Source organism: Grammomys surdaster, unplaced genomic scaffold (genome assembly GCF_004785775.1).
Source record: "Grammomys surdaster isolate TR1022 unplaced genomic scaffold, NIH_TR_1.0 126066, whole genome shotgun sequence".
NCBI lineage: Eukaryota > Metazoa > Chordata > Mammalia > Rodentia > Muridae > Grammomys > Grammomys surdaster.
Window position 1 is genome coordinate 5,718,190 of NW_021620876.1, and position 26,544 is coordinate 5,744,733.

At 39.3% G+C, this 26,544-nt stretch overlaps 1 protein-coding gene across 1 annotated transcript in view; it reads right to left on the reverse strand.

Annotated features, from left to right (window-relative positions):
• Window positions 1-26,544, reverse strand: part of Morc1 (MORC family CW-type zinc finger 1) — a 175,977-nt gene that overhangs the window by 124,439 nt on the left and 24,994 nt on the right. The window contains exon 9 of the mRNA XM_028755604.1: window positions 9,529-9,654. Within this exon, the coding sequence (XP_028611437.1) occupies window positions 9,529-9,654 (126 nt within the window). The remainder of the gene's footprint in view (window positions 1-9,528; window positions 9,655-26,544) is intronic.

A 26,544-nucleotide genomic window follows, 5' to 3' on the forward strand; every position in this document is an offset into this window, starting at 1 on the left:
CAAGGAAGAAATAAAGAAAGAAATTAAAGACTTTTTAGAATTTAATGAAAATGAGGACACATCATACCAAAACTTGTGGGACTCCATGAAGGCAGTGCTAAGAGGAAAACTCATAGCTCTAAGTGCCTACAAAAAGAAACTGGAGAGAGCACGCACTAACAACCTGACAGCACAACTAAAAGCTCTAGAACAAAAAGAAGCAAACACACCCAGGAAGAGTAGAAGGGAGGAAATAATCAAACTCAGGGCTGAAATCAACCAAATAGAAACAGAAAGAACAATACAAAATAACAACAAAACCAGGAGCTGGTTCTTTGAGAAAATCAACAAGATAGATAGACCCTTAGCCAGATTAACCAAAGGGCACAGAGACAATATCCAAATTAAAAAAAATCAGAACTGAAAAGGGAGACATAACAACAGAAACTGAAGAAATTCAAATAATCATCAGATACTACTACAAAGGCCTATATTCAACAAAACTGGAAAACCTGGATGAAACGGACAACTTTCTAGACAGATACCAGGTACCAAAGTTAAATCAGGAGCAGATAAACCATCCAAATAATCCCATAACCCCTCAGGAAAAAGCAGCAGTCATTAAAAGTCTCCCCACCAATAAAAGCCCAGGACCAGATGGTTTTAGTGCTGAATTCTATCAGACCTTCAAGGAGACCTAATACCAATTCTCTTCAAACTATTCCACAAAATAGAGACAGAAGGAACACTACCCAATTCGTTCTATGAAGCTACAATTACACTCATACCCAAACCCCACAAGGACCCGACAAAGAAAGAGAACTTCAGACCAATCTCCCTTATGAACATCGATGCAAAAATACTCAATAAAATTCTAGCAAACCGAATCCAAGACCACATCAAAACAATCATCCATCATGATCAAGTAGGTTTTATCCCAGGAATGCAGGGATGGTTCAATATTCGGAAATCCATCAATGTAATCCACTATACAAACAAACTCAAAGAAAAAAACCACATGATCATCTCACTAGATGCTGAGAAAGCATTTGACAAAATTCAACATCCTTTCATGATAAAAGTCTTGGAAAGATCAGGAATTCAAGGCCCACACCTAAACATAGTAAAAGCAATTTATAGCAAACCAGTAGCCAACATCAAGCTAAATGGGAGAGAAACTTGAAGCAATCCCACTAAGATCAGGGACTAGACAAGGCTGCCCACTCTCCCCCTATCTATCCAATATAGTACTGGAAGTCCTAGCCAGAGCAATTAAACAACAAAAAGAAGTCAAAGGAATACAAATAGGAGTGGAAGAAGTCAAAATATCACTATTTGCAGATGATGTGATAGTATACTTAAGTGACCCCCAAACTTCCACCAGAGAACTCCGAAACGTGATAAACAACTTCAGCAAAGTGGCTGGTTATAAAATCAACTCAAACAAATCAGTAGCCTTCCTCTACATGAAAGATAAACAGACTGAAAAAGAAATTAGGGAAATGACACCCTTCACAATAGTTGCAAATAATATAAAATACCTTGGTGTGAATCTAACCAAGCAAGTGAAAGACCTGTATGACAAAAACTTCAAGTCCCTGAAGAAAGAAATTGAAGAAGATCTCAGAAGATGAAAAGCTCTCCCATGCTCATGGATTGGCAGGATTAATATAATAAAAATGGCCATCTTGCCAAAAGCAATCTACAGATTCAATGCAATCCCCATTAAAATCCCAACTCAATTCTTCACAGAGTTAGAAAAGGAAATTCTCAAATTCATATGGAATAACAAAAAACCCAGGATAGCGAAAACTATTCTCAACAATAAAAGAACTCCTGGAGGAATCACCATCCCTGACCTCAAGCTGTACTACAGAGCAACAGTAATAAAAACTACATGGTATTGGTACAGAGACAGGTAGGAAGATCAATGGAATAGAATTGAAGACCCAGAAATGAACCCACAACCTATGGTCACTTGATCTTTGACAAAGAAGCTAAAACTGTCCAGTGGAAAAAGGACAGCATTTTCAACAAATGGTGCTGGTTCAACTGGAGGACAACATGTAGAAGAATGAAAATTGATCCATTCTTATCTCCTTGTACAAAGCTCAAGTCTAAGTGGATAAAGGACCTCCACATAAAACCAGATACACTGAAACTAATAGAAGAGAAGGTGGGGAAGAACCTCGAATACTTGGGCACAGGGGAAATGTTCCTGAACAGAACACCAATGGCATATGCTTTAAGATCGAGAACTGACAAATGGGACTTAATAAAACTGCGAAGTTTCTGTAAGGCAAAGGACTCTGTCAATAGGACAAAACAACAAGCAACAAATTGGGAAAAGATCTTTACCAATCCTACATCTGATAGAGGGCTAATATCCAATATATACAAAGAACTCAAGAAATTGAGTTCTGGAAACAACCAAATAACCCTATTTAAAAATGGGGTATAGAGTTTAACAAAGAATTTTCTTCTTTTTTTTTTTTTTTTGTTTTTGTTTTTTGGTTTTTTGAGACAGGGTTTCTCTGTGTAGCCCTGGCTGTCCTGGAACTCACTCTGTAGACCAGGCTAGCCTCAAACTCTCAAACTCAGAAATCTGCCTGCCTCTGCCTCCCAAGTCCTGGGATTAAAGTTGTGCGCCACCACCACCCGGCAACAAAGAATTTTCAACTGAGGAAACACGAGTGGCCAAGAAGCACCTAAAGAAATGTTCAGTATCCTTAGTCATCAGGGAAATGCAAATCAAAACAACCCTGAGATTCCATCTCACACCAGTCAGAATGGCTAAGATTAAAAACTCAGGTGATAGTAGATGCTGGCGAGGGTGTGGAGAAAGAGGAACACTCCTCCATTGTTGGTGGGACTGAAAGATGGTGCAACCACTTTGGAAATCAGTATGGCGGTTCCTCAGAAAATTGGACCTGAGGATCCAGCTATACCACTCCTAGGCATATACCCAGAAGATGCTCGAACATATAACAAAGACATATGCTCAACTATGTTCATAGCAGCCTTATTTATAATAGCCAGAAGCTGGAAAGAACCCAGATGTCCTTCAACTGAGGAATGCATACAAAAAATGTGGTACATTTACACAATGGAGTATTACTCAGCTATTAAAAACAATGAATTCAAGAAATTCCTAGGTAAATGGATGGAACTAGAAAATATCATCCAGAGTGAGGTAAGCCAATTACAAAAGAACACACATGGTATTCACTCACTGATTATTGGATATTAGCCCAGAACCTTGAAATACCCAAGGGTGGGGAGGTGGGATGGGGGGGTTAGGTAGGGGTATATCCTCAAAGAAGCAGGAGGAGGGGTGAGGGGATGGGGGTTCCTGGGTGGGTGGGGGATGGGGTAAGGGGATAACATTTGAAATGTAAATAAAACATCCAATAAAAGTAAATAAATAAATAAATACAGATTTTTAAAAAATCACTATTACAAAATACCCGAAGCACAGAGATCATTTGCTGAAGGTCAAACTTTCCTAAGATGCATAAAAAGCAGTGTATTAATCTGTGCATTGAGTAAGTATACACCAGGGTAGGCAAACTACAGCCTATGAGCCAAACTGAGCACTGACTTCTGAGACAGCCTCACACCTGATTCATCATTTTTTATTGTTTTTCAACTAAAGGAAATATGCAAGTGTGTCTATGTACTTACTAACATGCTTCCTACATATACAGAAACAGTCTGGCAACCCATTAGCAACAGCCTTTAAATTGTGGTCTGATCTAGAGAATGCCTCTATATTTTTTGACATTTAAAAATGTAGTTAAGGTTTGTTTTCATTTTTATTTTATGTGTATGTGTCTAGGTATATGTCACACTTTTGGGATGCCTGAAGAAGTCAAGAGACAGTATCAGATCCCCTAAACGTAGAGTTAGCAGACAGTTGTGAGCTTCCAAATATAGGTGGTAGGAGCTGAACTCAGGATCTTTGGAATAGCAGCAAGAGCTCTTACCCACTGAGCCATCTCTACAGCCTAATATAGTTGCTTTAAAGAATGGAAGCAATGACGCAAATTTTTCACTGACTGCTGATATAAACAAGTCACACATCAATTAAATGATTGGTAGCTGGAGTCTGTTTAGTTATTGATGACTCTTTTCCATTATCTTAAGAGATGCAGAGCAGATTATACAAGTCACAACAGCTTCATGAACAAATGAACACAAACTGGACTTCACAGAGGCTTTCTGCCTGGGTTCAGGCTAATATGTACCCTCTATAGTAATATAAAGTGGAATCAATCACATTTGCAGAAATTCTGTTTCATCATCTGAAGTTGGGTGACATCAGTCTTACCAATTTCACTGCATTGTTACTGGAAGTAAAAATTTTAACACATAAAAGAACTTAAAACAATGTTGATTCTCAGTATATGTTACTATTGTCTAATCCCTCTATGTGTGTTTTAGAGAAGAAATACATTGTGGGTTGAGAATGAATTACTTTTCTTGTCGTAATGTGAAAACTTACAAAATTTGATGATTAACTAACATGGAAAAATAAGTATTTTTTTAAAGTAAAAATGTTTGAACTCTGTGCTTGCTAGTTTGCTTGTTTGTTTGTTTTTGTCACTTTGACACAAGGTAGTCATTTGAGAGGGTAACATCAGTGACAAAATGTCTCCAGAAGGTTGAGCTGCAGACTGGCCTATAGGCATTCTGTTAATTAGTGGCTGATGTGGGAGGGCTCAGCCCATGGTGGGTGGTACCACCCGTGGGCTGGTAAACCTGGGTGCTGTAAGACAGTAGGCTGAGTGCAAGCTAGTAAGCAGTACTCTTCCATGGCTTCTGCATCAGTTTCTGCTTCCAGATTCCTGTCCTGTTAAAATTCTTGCCCTGCTTCCCTCAGTGATATATGACTACCTGGTGTATAAATGAAACAATCCCAATCCTCTCAAATTTGCTTTTGGTCATAGTCTTTTATCGTACCAATAAGAATCCTAACTAAGACAGGCAGGCTGGGAGGGCTCGGTGGGAAAATGCTCACTTAGAATATTCAAGGACATGGGATCTCTCTAGAGCACAAGAAACAAACAAACAAACAAACAAAACTAAACTAAACTAAACTAAAACCAAATACACAACAATAGCAAAACCAAATGATATCCTGTATTCTTGCACTGCAACCGTCTAATGGGCATTTTATTCTAGGGCCTAGCTTTGTAGTTGCTGTTCCTAAGTTCAGTGTCCAATTTGAGAGACAATTGACTACAGAGAAGAAACACTTGTAAAAATCTAAGGTGAAGCTATAATAAGTTTGTTCCCTTGATTTTCCTTTGCACCAAATATTACTCATTCAAATCATAACCCTGGTGGAGTTCAAATTAGTCTTGACTATACTCAGAGAACAGCAAAACTAAGCCTTGAAGGGATACAATTATTCATGACCATACACTGAAATTATCATTTGTTTTTTAAAAATCGGGTTCTAATCACATACTTTAGCTGATTTGAATCATTCATCTTAGGTCAAATATTTTTGCATCAAAATGAAATTAAGAGGATATTGTTTAAACAATGAAGTCATTTTTCAAAAAATGTGAATTAAGCTATGAAAGCATTTTTGTAGGAAGTAAAGGTGGCACTAGAGGTGCCAACTTTGCATTAGTGCTTAATTTAAAATAATAAACTGACAGTTGAGTGATATAACCTGACCCCAGATAATCTGTAGTCATCTCAGTCTACAGCTGTAACTTCGGAATTTTTGTAATAATTTACACAAACTTTGTGCAATCATTTCAAAAAGTTTAATGTAGTAAATCTGTCCAACCTCATAACTGAAAAAATTGTTCAAATCTCCATTCCAGAAATGAAAGCCACCACCACCAATACTTTTTTATGTGCCTCTCCCCCTGTAAAAATAACTTTTATTCACATGTTGTAAATGTCATCTCAGAGGCTTACTGCTGAATAATCTCATACTTTCTAGTTCTTTTTGAGCTTTCGCTGGCTGATTTAACTCAGCTCTTTTGGCCCAAATCTTTCCAAGCCGACTGATTCAATCTGACTTCTCTAGGCTTCTCACTGAATTGCTCTGCTTGGCCTCAAACTGACTTTGATAATTTATTTCAATCATCTGGCTCATTCTGATTCTCTGGCTTCAACTGCCTCAGCTACATGAACTGAATGGAACTGAACTGAACTCCACTACACTGCCTCCTGTACTGACTGGTTGAAATGAACTCAACTCCCAACTCACTGACAAATTGAATTTTCTCTCCCTGAGCTGCTCTTAAATAGCTTTTCTCTTGACAGCTGGGTATATCCTTTCTCTGACTCGTGCTGTCAAATTGTTCTCTGATTTGTCACTTTATCTGTCCCTCAATTGTTTGGGATTAAAGGAGTGTGATAAGGGCATGTCTGCATTCTAGTCAGATCACACAGACCCAGATCTTTAGATGTGATCAGAGCAGACATGTTGCTGGATTAAAATTCCTCTACATGGCCTCAACACACACACACACACACACACACACACACACACACACACACACCCTACTAATAAAATTTTGAAGCAAAAGATCCTCTATGCATCCACAGGAGGAGAGGAAAGGGACTCCCTCTAGCTCTTAGTCCCTGCCTGCATCAGGTCTCCTCTCTTAGTGGCTAGGGATTTTCTAACATTTACCTATCTCTGCCCACACCTCAAACGCAAGGTGAATGTAAAAGCAGCTGTAAGGGCTCCCTCAGCTTGGTTCTCTGAATATCATTATATAAAATAGCAATGGGGAAAGGTCAGATATGAATCTCTTCATTGTGAAGACAGCCTGTGTCAATGCAGGGCTAACTTTGTCTACTGCTCAGCCATCCACGTTCTGACACCCAGAAATCTATCAACCACATGGCAGCCTTTCATGTTTCACCCAGAGTGTTCCTTCCTCCATGGGACAATCCTCAGATCTGTCAATGGTCTCTTGGCAGATAGTTATTTCCTATGAAATTGATATTATCGCAGTAGCATATATCCCTCCAAAAGGATCCGATTCTGGACTTGTCCCTGTAGACATGGTTGACTGGTGCTATGACTGTCTAGTTCCATAACCATATCTAGTAACCAAATCACACTATGAGATAAAACCAACATTCTGGCTCAGTTAAGGCATCTATATACCTTTTACATAAATCACTTATCAGGGTTAGGCTTATGTAATAGAGTTTTAAAAATCTAAAGACTAGAACTGAAGAGATAGATGGCTCAGCAAGTAGAGTACTGACTGTTCTTCCAGAGGACCTAGGTACAATTCCCAGCACCCACATTGCACCTCACAACTGTCTGTAACTCCACTTGCAGAGGGCCAATACCCTCTCACAGATATACATGCAGGCAAAACACCAATGTACATAAGATAAAAATAAAAACATTATTTTAAAAAAATCTAAAGGCTTATCTGTCACTTGTCGATATCATATTTGTTTAATGAATTCACCCTTTTCACACCCTGTTTCTGGTACTACTTATGAGATATATTCCACTAGGTCAGGGTCAAATATGAATTGAAAAAACACTCACATTTGACCTTTTTATCCAAGTTACTGCTGAAAATACTGAAGAGAGTACAATGAAGGAACAAAGCTAGTGACACCAACACATGCACATACACACATTGACATAAAGCCTGCGTTTGTAGTACAAAGCTAAGAATGTCACTTCAGAAGTGAATGCAAACACAGTAGGATGGAAACAGTAATCGTCCGACAAAAGGAGTTTTAGGTTGTAAAACTCAGCTTATTAAAATTTCTTCAGAGAATGGAAAGGAATCCATTTTCCAGGGGTTTGAACATTTTTCTTAACCAAACTCACTAAGACAGGAATAACTTGAAAAGACTCGCTGACTGATCCAGGAGACCCCTGGTACCTCCCACAAGACTGAAACTGATGGAAAGGAAACATTGATATTTACTAGGGAATGAACAGTCTGACACGGTCTCAGCCTATGCACACTTTACTTTCAAAAGGTGATCTTCAGTATGAACAGAAATCAAAATTGGAGCTTGTGAGAAATCCACTGTTGTTTAGTGAAGGCACAGAATCAAGGTGATCTGTATTTTTAATTTTACGTCTTTGTAAGGAATTTTCAAGCCTCAGAACAGCAGTTCAGTTTTCATGACACCATGGCAACATAATAGATAGCAAAGATGTTTTACCAAAAATAACATGACATACAGAAAGGAACACCAAACTTGGATTGGTAAAAAGGAAAAAAAAATGGAACCAGAAGATTTGAGGTTTTTATGCAGATCTCTAACACCATAATGGTTTAAAGCAAATCAAAACCACAAAGCGTCACTGTAGAAAATAATATAAGTAAAAACTACATATTTAGCCCTCATTAAAATAGTTTCTCCCCTTGTTCTATACCAGTATGTAGAAAAGTAGTCACTTGTTTGTATACTGTAGGAGCTCACAGTTAAGAGATTGCCTTGAGTCTCACATGACACATGGACTGTGGTCTTTCATAATGTTGTAATTATTAAATATTTTGTGGACCTTTCAAAAAATAAAATATTGTTTCTCCCAGTGGATAGTAAGTTCCTTAAGTGAGACTCATTTTTTCTTCTAGTCTCTGTACCTGTACAATCTGACTCATGGAATGTGCTAATCTCTTGTACAAATCAATGACCACCCAGAAAAAAAAACAGTAAAAATAAGAAAGACCATTGGAACTTCATAAATAGTTAGGCAAGACCAATTCTACATTATGCAAAGCCAAGCTTAAATTTTATATTAAATATATACCTGTACATATACATATGTACATTAAGGGGCTGGAGAATTGGTTCTATAGGTAAGAGCAATTGCTGCTCTTCCAGAGGTCTCAGGTTCAATTTCTAGCACCACAGTTCAGAACTGTCTTTAACCTTCGTTCCAAGAATCCAATGCCCAATCCTGACTTCAGCGAACCCTGCATATAAGTGGTATGTAGACATACATGCAGGCAAAATACCCATAGATATAAAATAATAAAATAAAAATAACTTTTAAAAGAAAATAAAAATATACGTAGTAAAAGACAAGTGGATCAGGTATTGTATACATCTGCTCATTGTATATGATACCATGCATAACTGTAAGCCATTCATTGCTTAATGATAGGGATACTATATTATAGTCTGAGAACTGGATTATCAGCCACAGTGTACTTACAACAGTAAGACTCTTGTGTCATCATAAAGTGGTAAAAACCCTATGGAATCACTTTCTTATAATCTCATTCTAAAGAACATTACTATATAAAAAGACCATATGGAGCTTAATTGTTTTAACATACTATATAAACTAAAAACACCTCCAGTTGTGTTCTCTGCTTGGAAACAATCACAACCAAAGCATGAAAGTGAACAGCTAATGCCTACTAAAGGTCTTATTCAAACTTCACATGTTCCCTGAAGTGTTCAGTCTTTCCTGAGAGCAACATGAAATTCTTAACATCAGTCAATGCCTTCCTCTTGACAGTCTGAGGAGTTATATCAATTTTATATGTAAAAATTACCAAGGAAATAAAGGAAACGTGTTACCTGGGTTTGTAGAGGGAGTAACACAGGTGCTTTGTTTGAACTCTTTTGGCCTGAATAAATATTCTCATCCGAGGTTCAAAATACAGAACAGCTGCGTAGGCTCTGAATGAGCGTCTCTCTGGAAATCTGAAATAGAAAATGCAAAAGGTCACAGTGTACAGTGTACCATTCTCCTTGGGAAGATAAAAAATGATATGTTCTACTACTGCACTCTTAGTTATTTTTCTGTTGCTGGAATAAAACACTATGATCAAGGCAACTAATATAAAGAATAGGTTTCACAGGGTAAGAGTTCATCATGCCAGGGCAGCATGGCAGCAAGCTTCAGGCATGTTGGCTGGAGCAGCAGCTAAGAGCTTCCATATCAAACCACAAACAAAGCAGAGAGAGGACTAACTAGGAATGGCCTGGGCTTTTGAAACTTCAAAGACCACACCGATAGTGACACTCCTCCTCCAATAAGGACACACCTCCTTCTCCTTTCCAAACGGCTTTACCAACTGGGCACTACATATGCAGACATATGAGCCATGGGATCATTCTCTTTCAGGTTCCTGTATGCTCCTAGAAACCTTTTTTCAAGACTAACGATGCTGCAAACACAAGTAAATCTTACCACATTCACGGTATTAAGTCTCTGAACAGAAGGCAAACATAGATAACATTTGCTTTGGTTAGAAGTAAAATTTGTTGGCAGCTAACCAATTCTAAGAAGATACATCAGTCACAGGAAATATACTTCATATTAGCTGGCCCAGTAACTGATGCAGAAGAACAAAATTAAGCAAATAAACAATGTAATCTTCCTGTTCAAACATAACTAAGAGACTGTAGGCTCATGTGTACAAAAGGAATTTCTACTAATCAGTTGTGAACAGAGAAATAAAATTGGGGGAAAAAAGTCTCATTTGCTTTCAGAACATTGAAGGGGACATACAACACTTAACTCCATATGTACATCAAGTATTAGAATAGGTATTTATGGTCAGCTGAGAGGACACTTTAACAGGATGGGTAAGAGAAGATAAAGAAAAACAACGAACAAAATAGAAGACAAGTAAGTAGAATTAAAAACAATGTCAACGGTCTGAGGAAAACTACTGTGGCAAGCTGCGCGCTGCTGGGAGGTTGTTGGGACACTGTGCCTGTTAGTAGACCTTAAATATTAAAATCCACTTGTGAGCTATAAATATTTTCCAAATAGACCAGAAATGCCGGACAAAAGCAAACTGAGCCAGGCTTAAGAGGTGATGTTCTGTGCTTCTAAACTGCAGAAAAGGTTCTGAGATTAAAGAGAAAGCTAGAAGCCATTTTATTCTGGTTGAGGAGGAGACAGAGATGATGAGGTGAAGCTCTGAGGTCCATCTGAGGGATCTTAGCAGGCGCTCAGTCCAAGGACAGAACTACAAGGGACTCTGGAAACTGAAGGTGAAGCCCTAAGTAATCCAAGGGTTTTCTGGTAAGATATAATTTCCTTTGGATACCATCTGAAGCTGGATCAAAGATAAGGAATTCCTTTCAATTGTTCCAATTTTCTGACATAAATTATGTCAAAGTACCTAGTACATGGCTGTTATGCCATAACTATCAATGCACTTTTTAATTTATTTTAAAGTTAGCACACAAAGTAATAGGTTTTTTTGTTACAGCATGCTCATGCATATATGGCATTACTAATGCACTTTTAATGTAACAAGAGATGCTATCTGCATTACAATATTGCACTGATGCTGCAGTTTCACTTAGTACTGCAGGGCTTAGACAATTAAATATCTCTTCACTTAATCTAAAAAAGAAAAACAATAATTCTTGTGATGCTTATAAACATCCCAAGGAATCATGCCACTGTTGAAATCCTTTCCGATCCTGTGATTTGAAATTGCCCTGAAGCTACTAACTTCTTATTTGTACACTTATCAAAATGGACACATTGTTGATATTTCAAGGTTAAAGTCAAGACTAACTCAGAGAGATTGGGGATTTCAATCAGTAGAGCGCCTGCCAAGCATGCACAAAGCCCTTGGTTCAATTCCCAGTATAGTAAAACAACAGCATAATTTATGACAGAGTTTATGAAGTGGAGAAGTATGGTGAGAACTCAAAGTGATTAACAGTTTCTGAAATATACAGATACTCCCTACACACACACACACACACACACACAAACACACACACACACACACCGATGACAACAATATCTCTGTTTGTTTGGAGGCCCAAGATAACTTTTTTTTTTTAAGAGAAAATCTGTGTAGTTCTGGCACTTGCTATGTAGACCAGGCTGGCCTCCATCTCACAGAGATCCTCCTGCCTCTACCTCCTGAGTACTAGGATTAAAAGTGTGTACCATCATGCAACTCTTCAAGATGCCTGAGCTCCTGCCATCCTCTTGCCTCACCCTCCTTATTACTGGGATTACAGATATTTTCCTGCACCTAGATAATATTTCAACCTACCTCTTGATGCTGAATTTATTCAAAAAATATTTATAGGTAAATACACAGAGCATGCTTATCAGAGATCACCAAGAAAGACCCTCTGTTTTAGTTAGGGTTTTACTGCTGTGAACAAACACCATGACGAAGGCAACTCTTACAAGAACATTTATTTGGAGCTGGCTTACAGGTTCAGAGGCTCAGTCCAGTATCATCAAGGCAGGAATATGGCAGCATCCAGGCAGGCATGGTGCAGGCAGAGCTGAAAGTTCTACATCTTCATCTGAAGGCTGCTAGTAGAATACTGACTTCCAGAAAGCTAGGACAAGGGTATTAAAGCCCACACCCACAGTGACAATACTACTCCAACAAGGCCACACCTACTCCAACAAGGCCACACCTCCAAATAGTGTCACTCCCTGGGCGAAGCATATACAGCCGATCACACTCTCCCATGAGACAGTCCACTGGAAAGACTCATGACTAAGATTTATCACAGGTCTGTAATGCGGATACACATAGATGCAAAGAGGAAAGTGGGAGAATCTGGAAGGACCCATTTGCCAGCTTCTTACTTTTTTTTCATTTGTATGAGGTTTTTATTGCTACAATCAGATATCTGATGGAAATAACTTAAAGGAGGAAGGGTTTATTTGGGGTTCCTAACTGCAGAGACTTCACTTGGCCTCATACACTTAGAAAGAACATGATGGTGGCAAGAGTATGTGGCTTTTCACATCATACCTGAGCAGGCAGCAGAAAGCCCAATAGGACAAGGCCTTGCTAACACACCTCCAAGAGTCCCATCACAATGACCTACTACCTCCAGCTCAGCTTCATGTCCTAAGGTTCCGCAACCTCCAGTAATACTGCCTCATGCTGGAAACCAATGATTCAATACATTCGTCTTTTTGTGAGACAATGTCCAAACCGTAATATTTCCCTCTCATGAAGGTCCACACGACACTATTACCCTCAGCTATGAAAAGGCAACAACAATTCACCGTGTCCCATCCAAGGGAAATTCCTGAAAGACTCAGTTTACAAGATCTGGGTTTGTGCGTATCTAGCAGCATCCGTACCTGCTACCTATCATGTGTCTAAGTTCCAGAGTGCCAGGAGGAAAATATAGGATTTTATTGTTAAGTCTGTATCCCAGTTTCATTTCTATAACTGTGAAACACATGACAAAAAGCAACTTAGTGAAGATAGGAGGTTTTGGCTTGTAATTTGAAGTCAGTTTATTGCTTCCAAGAAGCCATGGCAGGGACTTAAAACTTCACAGCCACTGTCAAGATCTGAGTGAGAATATCACATGTGAATCCTTGCCTACTTCCTCTCATCTAGCTTCTTCCTCTCTCGTATACTTCAGGACTCTCTGCCTAGGGAATAGTGTCACCCACAATGAGCTCAGCCTTCCTCCATCAACTAACAATCAAGACAGTCCTCCACATGTACATATGCCATACCAAGTGCATACGCCAACCAGATATAGATAATTTCTAATTAAGACTCGATTTCTGGGTGATTCTAGTGTGTGACAAGTTGGCAATTAAAACTGACCAATGCAGTCCTGCTCTTTGCATAATCCAGATGTACTGATGCAACTTTTCAGTTAAATAATAGGTTTCTATCAGTGTCGGGAATTACCAGAAGCCAGCCATTGGTCAAGCTTGTAAGTCAGCTCTTCTGAGGAATGATGAACGCTTACCTCTTCTCTACTCCTGTCTTTTCTCAAGTTCCTGTTTGTGACAAACATAACAGAACTAGGTCTAATTTCTGAAGTCTGAGGTATAAAGAAAACAGGGCTAAATACAGAATACAAAGCATCTTCTTGTTCTTGGCAAATTAACCCTGGAGCTTTATCTCTTTCTAGCCAACTACTCTCAGTTCTCAAATATGGCTCACACCATCTCATCTCCAGACCATGTGACGTCACTCTTGCTCACTCTTGGCTAGTTCCTTTAAACCTCTCTGGGTGCACCCTTGAAATCTCACTTCTGTTGAAGTACTTCCTCACCTCCAGAGCAGTAGAGCCTGTGTGAATCTCTCCTTCTGTACCTCCTGTCCTAGGGACTGTCACTAACTCTGTATTTTTCTCTCTATCAGGTTGTTAAGTTCCATGCCGTTAGTGACCTCATCCATTAAATAAACGGTTCTTGTGTGAACGAACGATCATTCACAGCTTCTCTTGCTTAGCTTAGAATGAGCAGCAGAGCATTTCCTGTGTGGTGAGGTCTTTTCATGGAAGATCATCTTCAGTGTTGATGCTATCCAATTGTAAATAAAGCCATGCACTTGAAGGGCTGACAAAGAAACAGCCAGTAGTCAGGATATCTTTAGAAGACAAAGGACTGACTGCAACTCTCCAATTGTAAGGACTCTCTTTGCATAAATTCAAGGGCTTTCCTTGTCTCATTTCTGCACAAACATCCTTCCTTTCTGCCTCCCTGTGCTTTGCCAGGGGAGCCCATATCTCTATCACTGTGTGGTTTCCTTCTTCACTTTCTATTTAATTAGCTCTGATAAGAAACTGAAGCAAGCTACTCTCCCCATCTCCAGTCCTCCCCACTCAGAGTCACGTGACAAGCAGGAGTAAAGAAAAGGCTATTTTAAGGCTGAACCTGCTGCTTGCAGAGTCTGGGGAATATGATGGAGGAGAAGCAGATTAGAATCAGTGTCCTTTTCTCTGCTTAGACTTGAGAATTCTTAGAAGTGTGTCTACAATTTGGCTTCCATGGCCTGCTGCACCATCTGTGCAGCTTTCTTTACCTGACCTGTCCACATTCTTCTATTTCTGGGGCTGCTCTATGTGTACCTTAGATGCATGTGCACTAGCATAGTACTTGCTCAATTAATAATAATAATAATAAATAATAGAACAAGGGAAGGGCAGGAATGTGAAGGCAAACCACTGCAGCCAGGTCTTAACTTTATCTACTGATTCAGATCCTGGGACTGGACTTTAGGAGCATGGACTTTAAGAGCAAGGCTACCCCCAGATTCCTTCCCTCTAAGGAGTTTGGAAGTCACGGTTTGGTAAACATAGCTGGCAGGAGATATGTAAGCAGGGGATCACGAAAAAGGAGACATGTTCACAGGTGTTTGGGAATAGAACACTATCTGAGAAGGCTAACTCCGATGTACAGCCACAAAGGAACCCAGACAACAGACTCCCATCCAAGCCATCAACTGAGCTACTCTTGTGCTATAGGATGAATGTCCCTGTTAAAATCTATGTTAAAACTTAAAGTCCACTGGGTGACATTAAAAAGTACAACCCCATGGGAACTATAAGGGAAAACTAAGTCATTAAATCCATTCATATGTTCATATATTAATGGCTTAATACATTAGTGGTTATCTCCAGAGCAGGTCTGTTATAAAAGTACTTTTGTCTCTGTCTCTCTTATTGTGTGGTCCTCTCAGCTCTGTGTCTCTGACTGTGGTGTCATCTGATGTTTGGGGAGCAGTAGAAGAATCCCAACAGAAAGAAGACCTTTACCAGATATAAGCCCATGGTCTTAGATCTCTCAGCTTCCAAAGCCATGAGTTAAGTAAACCTAGTCTCAATAAATAACCCATCCTTATATATCCTAGTATAGCAACAGAAAAAAAAGATCAAGGTACTTTATATAGCCTATGGCTTGGACATGGGCTCTGAATTCCAGGCACAACATTAAGCTAACTCCTTTTACAGTACCTCAGAGGTGTCATATTTTATGTACAAAATAGTTATATATGACAAACAAAATTGTGTTCCCATAAAACAGATGAGTTGTTATACTTGATATTAATGAAGTCTATTATCATACGCACAAAAGATTCCACGAAGATTTTTTTAACTAGTGTAAATTCTGAACTTTGAACAGACTCACTGAATGTTAGGTTGTAGATTATACCTAAGAGAAATGTCAACTACAAGAGGTAACTTCAAAGAAAAGTCCTAAGCTACATGGGGTAATGAAAGTGCTTCTTTTTCGATTACCACAGGATGTCAGCAGCAGGTAAGAAAATCGGGAGCTATAGCAGGGATGTGTTTGGTTAAGATGTAAACTAGGGTCATTATGGAATGCTGCCCAATGATTGCCAATTAAAAAACTGCTTGGCAATGTGGCACCTAATTTCACAATATGACATAGGACAAAATTCTCACTCTCTTTCTGTACATTATAACATCATTCTTGAAGCAGGTGGGGATGGCATTCTCCAGTCCCAAGAGCCCCAGCCCTGGTGGGTTGTAAAGATAAAGCAGGACTTAGTAAGGGCAGTTAATTCCACAAGCCTTATTTTCTTCTTCTGGGATCAATGCTTTCACCCAGTGTCCTAGATATCCAGGACATTTAATTTATAATGTTTACAATATGCTAAGTCACTGAAGGTAATATGAGCACAAGAAATCTGAATGTAAAGCAGAACAACTACAATGGATCATGTGAATCAAAACAAACAAACAAACAAAGCCCAAAGCACTAGTAAAAGATGTCCTAGAGGTGATTAGACCTCCAGAGTTTGAAATGGAAGAGACTCCAATTGTAACAAAGTCTCTCTCACATCGTATGGATCTCCACTGATCTTCAGGGATGGAGGGCAGCAGAAGCTATGACTAAGGCTTCCCAGTGCCTTCCTACCACACAACCTACCATATGCTTAGAGAATCATGCAGACAATAGCATTCCCATTAGTCACTTGAATCTAGTCTATTTGCTGTCCAATCTGTACTGGACACTGGCTTAGTTTCCTATTGTACAAACTAATGACATTATAGCAAATGCTAGAAAGAAGAGCAATGGGGAGAAGTGGAATGTGAGAGTGGAAGCAAATAGCACTGAGATATTCCACACATCACATGCTGCATCTCCTGTAGCCACATGACACTCACATAAACTAGATGCTGTGTAGCAATGTTTTACAAGAAGGAACACAAAAGTTTAGAACCATAGACAACTGGTCACCAGAATAACAGCTCTCCATAACCACCTATGTACACATAAACTTGCATCACTTCAACTTGTTCACACAGATCTAGATTTAATGATCTGGTGGCCCCATTTTCTGATCCTGTCTATCACTATACATAGAATAAATTATATGGCATTCGGCAGCCAACAGCTCCTAGACATCCAATTAACCCTAACGTCTCTACTGGCAGCCCAGGCTATTAGGCAGAAGAATTATTTTCTTGAAAATAAAAACATAAAATCAGGTTGCCAGAGTGACCTGGGTTTTGGTGAAACCCAGGATACTATTCGTGAGGCCTAAAAGCCTACGGGTTGGGGCTGACGTGACAGATCCTGGCAGCCAGGTTGTCTGCCAGACAACCGCAGAACAATCAAGCATTCTGTTGGAGTATAATGGGATACCATAGAAGACTTTGTGTTTTGTTTTATTAAATGTTTAAAAAGATTGGTCTGGTAGCTATTTAGCCATCAGGGACAGAGTTAGAGGACCATGGGTAGATGTAGAGAGACCCAGGTGACAATGGAAGGCCTGTTGCAATAACGAAGCTAGACATGACTGGGTGTGCAACCAGAACATTATTAACTGTGTACATGTGAATCTTGGGGGAGAGTGAAACCATTGTGAAATAACTGAGTATTAAGAATAAGACAAGGATTTGACCCACATGTGATATATAGTGGGAATTATAAAAGTTCCAGAGAAAAGGATTAAAGCTACCTAAGGTGGAGGAGGAAATGATGATTTTAAAAAAAGCTTAAAAATTGCTGCTAATGGTAGTATGTTTCTTCAATGCCAGCACTCAGAAGGCAGAGACAGGCGCTTCCCTGAGCTGAAGGCCAGCCTAGTCTACATAGCAAGATCGATGCCAGCCAGGGCTAATTAGTAAGACTGTGAGAGAGAGAGAGAGAGAGAGAGAGAGAGAGAGAGAGAGAGAGAGAGAGAGAGAGAATATGAAAATACAATTATATCTGCATGACATTTCTCAATAAGTAGGGCCCAGAAAATGAAAATAAAAAGTTAGCTTTTAGGGCATGCTATTTTTGAGGCAATGTTTTCATTTAAATAAATGTTATAATGAGAAAAAAGAAAAGAACACGTTTAGGAATGAACATATAACAGAAAATGAACAATAAATCCAAGAAGGGAGAAAATGATGTGGAAGATGCAGAGGAATTTAGAATAAATAGTGTAATTAAGCCTAAATAATTGTTTATACATGATTTGATTTGATAAACATTGTAAAACTGTGCAACTATAATTCCAAATCCACTCCATGCATTTGAAATGACATCAATAAAAAATCAACTCCACAGTTAGATAATAGAATCTCAAGTTTAGGCATGTTTATTAAATGTAAACGCAAACCAGAAAATAATACAACAGAGCAGCTCATTTGCAAACCTTTGGGATAAGATAAAAAGCTTCTTCCTTGGAGAAACAAAACCACAACTGTGTTTTTAGAAAGGGGAAGAGAAAAATATGGCAGAACAAAAATAACAAATGAAATAAATGAAGAAAGTAAAAATAAAAAGCAGACACAGGACATGTGAAATGTCAGCCTACGCATAGCCAGGGCACAGTAACTGTGTATTACATAAAGTGTTAGCACCACTAGAATGGTCTAATACTGGCTGCTTATAAGGGTTAGGCCAAACAAACAAACAAACCAAAAGCACTAAGGCTGTGGTATAAGACACAGAAAGAAGGGATAGTCAGAAAGACATCAGTATAGAAAGGCTGGTTTCTGACAGAACTGAAACAAGGTAGAAGCATATGCTGGTTGGTAGTGATACTAAATTTTAACAAAGAATCCACTTAAGAAGTTGTATAAGTCAGAAATGGATATTACTTATTACTTAGAAACATATATAACAAAAGTTTGTGAAAGTCATGAAACCTAGACTTGGCCATACATATCATAGAGAATTCTAACTGTTCTCAAAGACTATTACTAGGAACAAGAGAAAATGGATTTGTGTTTCCAGAAAGATATCTCAAAATGAAAAATTAAGAAGAAAAAAATGATAAACTAGGTCTAATCTAAACTGACATATACTGAAAAACAGGATATATCTCAAGATTCAAGTTGCATAGGTGGGCATGGTAGTGTATGCCCAGGACCCCAGCACTGGTGTGTGCTGGCTATGTTTTTTCCAACTTGACACAAGATAAAGTCATCTGAGAAGAGGGAACTTCTGTAAAACTGGCCTGTAGGCAAGCCTGTGGGCATTTCTTGATTAATGATCCACACAGTAGGGTCCAGGCCATTATGAGTAGTGCTAGCCTCAAGTAGGTCTTTCCTAGGGTATATAAGACAGGATGAGTCAGCCATGAAGAGCAAGCCAGTAAGCAGTATTCCTCCATTGCTCCATGACCTCTGCTTCCATTCATTGTCTAGATCCCTGTTCCTGCCTTGAGTTTTTGCCCTATCATCTTTCAAAAGACTGTGATGTGGAACTATAAGCTGAAATAAGTCCTTTCCTCTCCAAATTGGTTTTGATCAAAAAGATAACCTCAATTTCCTGAATAATTTCTATAGTAAAAGTGAGACTGAGGGAGAAGCAAGAAATGAGGCTGAAGCAAGAAACATTTTTACATTACTTTATGTCTTTAGCTAGGGTTTCTATTGCTGCGAAGAATCACCCATGACAAAAAAGCAAGTCGAGGAGAAAAGGGTTTATTTGGCTAACACTGTTCATTATTGAAGGACGTCAGGACAGGGACTTAAACAGGGCAGAATCCTGGAAGCAAGAGCTGATGAAGAAGCCATGCTGAGGGGAGTGCTGTTTGCTGGCTTGCTTGCTATGGCTTGCTCAGGCTGCTTTCTTATAGAACCAAAGACCTCCAGCCCAAGGATGGTACCACCTACCATTGGTTGGGCCCTCCCACACTGATCACTAATTGAGAAAATGCCTTACAGCTAGATCTCATGGAGGCATTTTCTCAACTGAGGCTTCTTCCTCTCTAATGACTCTAACTTGTGTGTCAAGTTGGCACACAAAACCATTTTATATACTCAGTGCATTTTATATACTCAGAAAATTCAAGTATCTTTAATAGATTATATCTGTATACAAATTAAAACAACTCCGTTCATTCCCATCCCACCTTCTGCCTCAGGGATAAAGGCCCTGGAACAGCTGATAAACAACTACGTGAGACAGAGAAGATAGTACAGACAATGACAAAACCTAAATGCTTAGATCCAGGGTTAAATGACATATTCTACCACCTACACTTCAAATATAAATGACAAAATTGTACTTCCATATTCATCCTCAAAGGATTCTGTATCCTTTAAGTGAAATGGAGAACATGTGAACTGTGAGGTTATAATCCCATATCTGGTGGCTACACAAAACTTTGCATGAAGGATATTGAAATAGATCTGGCGTATGACAGTCCACAATGACCACACACTTGGAAACAATGGACAGCGTGCACACCCTCCACAACCTGGCCATCTTCCACTTACTTAGTCCTACTCTTCCCAGGTAATGCAGTGTCTTTGGAAATGACACTAAGTTTTAGTTAACTGTGTAACTGAGACCAAAGGTGACTAACAATTACCAAGGAGAATGAGATGACATTTACTAAAGACTTGTGGTGCACAAATAGAGAACTTCTGAGGAGAAAAAAAAATCTCACCTGTACTACAGGATAGGGATGGGAGACAACAAAGGTGGTTTAAGATAGGAAATTTGGTCCAGACATCCAAAAAATGACCCCATATTAATTAATGAATTCCATCCCCAACCCTACAGAAATACCTTAATGCCTTTTTTTAATTAGTTTTAGTACAATTTCCCTTCTCTGTAACTCTTGACTTTCTTTTGAATTTTTATATTGTGTGAGTAGTGTGTGTAATGTGTTTGTGTATGTGCATGTGTGCTTGTGTGTATATGTATGTGGAGATCAGAAATAGAAGTCAGGTAGCCTCCTCTATGTACCATGCCTTTTTGTTTGTTTGTTTGTTTGTTTGTTTGTTTTTGCAACAGTCTCTCACTGAACCTGTAACAGGCAATTGGCAAGACAGTCTGGCCATTCAGCACTGAGGCTCTACCTGACTCCTGTCCTCCAAGTGTAATGTTCTAAATACGTGCTCCTAGCGCTAGCTTTTATTACATAGGTGCTGGGAATCCAAACCCAAGTTTCATGTGTGTGCAACAGGCACTCTGCCAAGGGAACTACCTCTCTAATTCCTATGAAGTCATTTTCAGGCCTCCTTTCTTTCTAAGCACATTGCATGAGTTTTAACATGACTAGACTCTAGCACAACTCTTGTTCTACAACTACAGCCCGTTTTCTGCACATCACCTAGAACTTGTGTCTAATTCCTTTTCTCTCTTAATAATCTGTATTCACGCCGGGCGGTGGTGGCGCATGCCTTTAATCCCAGCACTTGGGAGGCAGAGACAGACGGATTTCTGAGTTCGAGGCCAGCCTGGTCTACAGAGTGAGTTCCAGGACAGCCAGGGCTATACTGAGAAACCCTGTCTCGAAAAACAACAAAAAAAAAATCTGTATTCACAGTTATGAAGATATGTACATATACCTACACATGTAATGCTATATGAAGGCTATGAATTTGAGAGAGAACAAAAGAAAGTACATGGGAGGGTTTGTTTTTTGAGACAGTCTCTCACTCAACCTGGTAACAGCTAATTGGCAGACAGGCTTGCCATTTGGCTCTGGGGATCCACCTGCCTCTTGTCATAGTGTCATCCTAGAACAAGGCCTGTTGCCACCTCACTGCTACTGCAGACCCAGCCCACAGCAAAATGATAAAGACTTGGGTTCCTACACTGAAAGTCAGTGTGAAATAGCTGCAAATACAACACAAACATTCAGACAGTTTGATTGAGCAACTGTCTACTTGGGTAGAAAATTTAAGAAAATAACTCAAAACAAAGAGATGCAAGGTAAGCTAAACAGAAGATACTCAAGAGGGCTAGATTTTTAAAGAAAAAAAGAAGAAAGAAAAACATTCAGAAAGTAGAAGAGTGTCAGCAGAAGTATGTTCATTTTGACATCTGTAAATAGCATGCCATGCTGGTACCAATGTTGTTATCTAATAGGTTCAGATGCAGTTATGTAGTGTGGCAATTCAAGTCAATGTAGACTCTTAGAAACTACTGTATGAGTGGAAAAAATCATTATAAAATCTATTTTAGCAATACTACATAATGGCTTACCAATGCAGTTTATTATCAGTGTGTCAAGCTGATAATGAAAAATAAGACTGTAAAACACTAGAATCCAATATTAAAAACTGGTGCTCAACTATCATATGTAAGTTTTTGTTTTTTTTTAAATTAACAACCAATTTTATAATGCATAAAAATGGAAACCCAGGCCTAGTGGTACATTCTCACAATCCTAGAACTTGGGAGGTGCAAGGAGGAGAATTTTGAGTTCAAGGTCATCATCAACTACATAGTAAGGCAAAGACCAACTTGGGCTATATGAGACTTTGTCTTAAACATATAAAAATGAAGGAAACTAAATTGAAAGGGAAATTTAAGGGTTCTTTGGGAAGTTGGTTGGATGATGATTTGTTGGGGCAAACACATGAAGTAATGTTTAACTGAAGTGGGCACAGGTGAAAGGCTAAGGCAGACTCTTGAAGGAACATTTAGCTAAAGCAGACACGGGTGAAAAGATGTTCTGTTTAAGCAACCAAGTAAAAGGACACATGATGAAGGATTCTTTGCTAACAACATGCACGTACTGGTACGCCCTACATTGTGTAGTTGAGTTGCATTTGTCTGGACTACATGGAGAAAAATGCACCAAAAAAAAAAAAAACCCACTGGTGATGCTCCAGTTTTCTTGCTGCTTCCTCAGACTCCGGCTGATTAGCAGAGTGATGTCAGCTGAGACAGATGCACATACTGAGGCAAGACACATGCTGAGGCAAACTCATGGAGGACACATGATGTTTGGAGGGTATGATGGTTTGTATATGCTTGGCCCAGGGAGTGACACTATTAGGTGTGGCCTTGTTGGACTCGGAGGTGTGTCACTGTGGGCATAGGTTTTAATAACCCTTGTCCTAGCTGCCTGGAAGACTTTTCTCCTGTTTGCCTTTGGAACAAGATGTAGAACCCTCAGCTCCTCCTGCACCATGCCTGCCTGGATGCTGCCATGCTCCCACCTTAATGATAATGGACTGAACCTCTGAACCTGTAAACCAATCCCAATTAAATGCTATCCTTGCATTGGTCATGGTGTCTGTTCACAGCAGAAAAAAAAAAACTAACAAAGACAGAAACTGAATCAGGGACTGGGGTATTGCTGTGATGGGCCGGATCATGTTTTTGTTTAGAAAAATGTGGACTTGGGGACTTTGGATTTGGAAAGCAGTAGAATCCTTTAAGTGGGGGCTTAATGAGCTATTCTAGTAGGGATATAGAAGATGTTGTTGCTGACAGTGATTTGAACTGTGCAGACCTGGCCAGAGAGGTTACAGTGGAGAAGAATTATGTAGCCTAGAGACTCTTTTTTTGTGGTATTTTGGTGAAAAATGTGGCTGCTTTTTGCCCTTGTCTGAAGAGTCTACCTGAGCCTAAGGTAAAGAGATTTATATTAATTGTATTGACAAAGGAAGTCTCAAAAAAGCCCAGCAGAGACTTTGCTCTTTGGTTAAGTCTCATTAAAAGCATTTTTGAACAAGCATAGCAAGCTTATAAAGGAAAAATACAAAATACATGGTTCAAGAATCAACATAGAGCTATTTGTAGATGATATGATAATATATATAACAAACCCCAGAAATTCTACTTGAGAACTCCTACAGCTGATAAACACCTTTAGCAAAGTGGCTGGATACAAATTAACTCAGAAAAACCAACAGCCTTCTTTATACAAATGATAAACAGGCCAAGTAAGAAATTAGGGAAACAACATTCTTTGAAGTAGTCATAAATAATATGAAATCTCTTGGTACAAATCTATCCAAGTAAGTGAAAGATCTATATGACAAGAACTTCAAATCACTGAACAAAAAAAACTGAAGAAAATATCAGAGAATGAGAAGATCTCCCATGCTCATGGATGGGTAAGATTGGCAGTGAAAAACGGCCATCTCATCAAAACAATCTACAGATTCAATGCAATTCCCTTAACACAATTATTTGCAAACCTTGAAAGAAAGATTCTCAATTTTATGTGGAAAAAAAAAGGCCAGGATAGTTAAAACAATCCTGAACAATAAAAGAACTTCTGGAGGAATCTCCATCCCTGACCTCAAACTGTACCACAGAGCAACAGCGATAAAACCTGCATGGTATTAGTATAAAACAGACTGGTTCGTCAATGGAATCAAATAGAAGACCTTGAAATAAACCTATTTTTCACTTCATTTTTGACAAAGTTGGCAAAACTATACAATGGAAAAAAGAAAACATCTTCAACAAATGTTGCTGGTCTAACTGGATGTCTGCATGAGGAAGAATGCAAATAGATTCATATCTACCATCCTTCACAAAAGTCATGTCTAAGTGGATCGAAGACCTCGAAATAAAATTGGATACACTAAATCTAATAGAAAAGAAAGTGAGAAAGAGCCTTGAACACACTGGCACAGGAGACAACTTGCAGAACAGAATACCAATAGCTAAGGCTCTAAGATCAACAATTGATAAATGATTTCCATGAAACCGGAAAGCTTCTGTAGAGCAAAGAACACTGTTGATAGGACAAAATGACAGCTTATAGATTGCAAAGGATCTTCATCATCCCTAAAATACATAAACTCACAAAATTAGACACCAACAACCCAAATAACCCAATTAAAAAATGGTGTATAGTGCTAAACAGAGTTCTCAGCAGAGGAATCTTGAATGGCTGAGAAGCACCTAAAGAAATGTTCGAAGTCCTTAGTCATCTGGAAAATGCAAATCAAAATGACCCAGAGATTCCATCTTATACCCGTCAGAATGGCTAAGCTCAAAACTCAAGTGACAGCACAGGCTGGTGAGGATGTGGAGCAAGGGGAACACTCCTCCATTGCTGATGGGAATGCAAACTTGTACAACCACTTTGGAAATCAATTTGGCAGTTTCTTAGAAAATTGGGAATAGTTCTACCTCAAGACCACTCCTGGGCATATACCCAAAAGATGTTCCACTATACCATACGGGCACTTGCTCAAGTATATTCATAGCAGCTTTATTCATAATATCCAGAAACTAGAAACAACCTAGATGTCCCTCAACTGAAAAATGGATTTAAAAAAATGTGGTACATCTATACAATGAAATACTTACTATTCAGCCATTAAAAATTAAGACATCATAAAATTTGCAGCTAAATGGATGGAATATGAGAATATCTTCCTGAGTAAAGTAACCCAGATCCAAAAAGACATGCATGGTATGTACTCATTTATAAGTTGATATTAACCATAAAGTATAGGATACCAACAGAAGCTAAACAAGAAGCAAGGCCCAAGCAAAGATGCTTGAGCCTCACTTAGAAAGGGAAATAAAATTGTCATAGAAGCTAGGTGGAGGGAGGGAACTGGGTGGGAGAGGGGATGGGAAGAGGAATGGGGGAGCTTCAGGATCAGGTGTGGGAAGAGACAGGAGAGAGTGCCAGAGGGCCAGGAGAATGAATGAAAATCTGTGGGTTACAGAGGGGGCATCTTGAGGACTTGCTAGAGACCTGGGGAGGAGAGGTTCCCAGGAATCAATGGGCGTGACCTTAGCTGAAACTCACAGCAGTGGGACTATGGATCCTGAAGAGGCCACCTCCTGTAGCCAGGCAGAAACCCCATTGGGGTGAAAGGAACACCAACCCATCCACAAAACTTTTGACCCAAAATTTATCCTGTCAACAAAAAATACAGGGAAAGGGATAGAGCAGAGACTGAATGAATGGCCAACCAGCCCAACCTGAGACCCATGCCATGAACAAGCACCAATCACTGACACTATTTATGATACTCTGTTACGCTTTCAGACAAGAGCCTCAAATAACTTCCTCTAAGTGTTTTGTGCCATCAGCACCTGACTAAAACAGATGCAGAGACCCACAGCCAAACATTGGATAAAGCTTAGAGACTCTAACGGAAGAGATGGGAGAACTGAGGGCCCTGATGAGCATAGAAACTCTACAGGATGACCAATAGAGTCACCTAACATGGACCCTTGGGGCTCTCAAAGACTGAAACAACCAAAGAATATACATGGGCTAGACCTAGACCCTCTGCACATATATAGCAGATGTACAGCTCTATCTTCGTGTAGGTCCTCCAAAAACTGGACAAAGGGCTATCCCTAAAACTGTCGCCTATCTGTGGAATATGCTCCCTTAATTGAACTGCCTTGTCTGGCCTCAGAGGGGGAGGATTTACTCAGCCATGCAGAAACTTGAAGTGCCAGGATGGGGGGATACCCAAGAAAGGCCACCAACTCTCAGAGGAGAAGAGGAGGGAGGTTGGGAAAGGAACTTGTGTGAAGTGAATGAATGAATGAATGAATGACTACTGGCTACTGCTGCTACTGGATACCACTCTGAATTCCTGTATGCTGTATGTCTAAAACATACTCTGGCATCAAATATGAGAGAGGGAGAGAGAGAGACAGGGAGAGAGGGAGAGAGGGAGGGAGGGAGA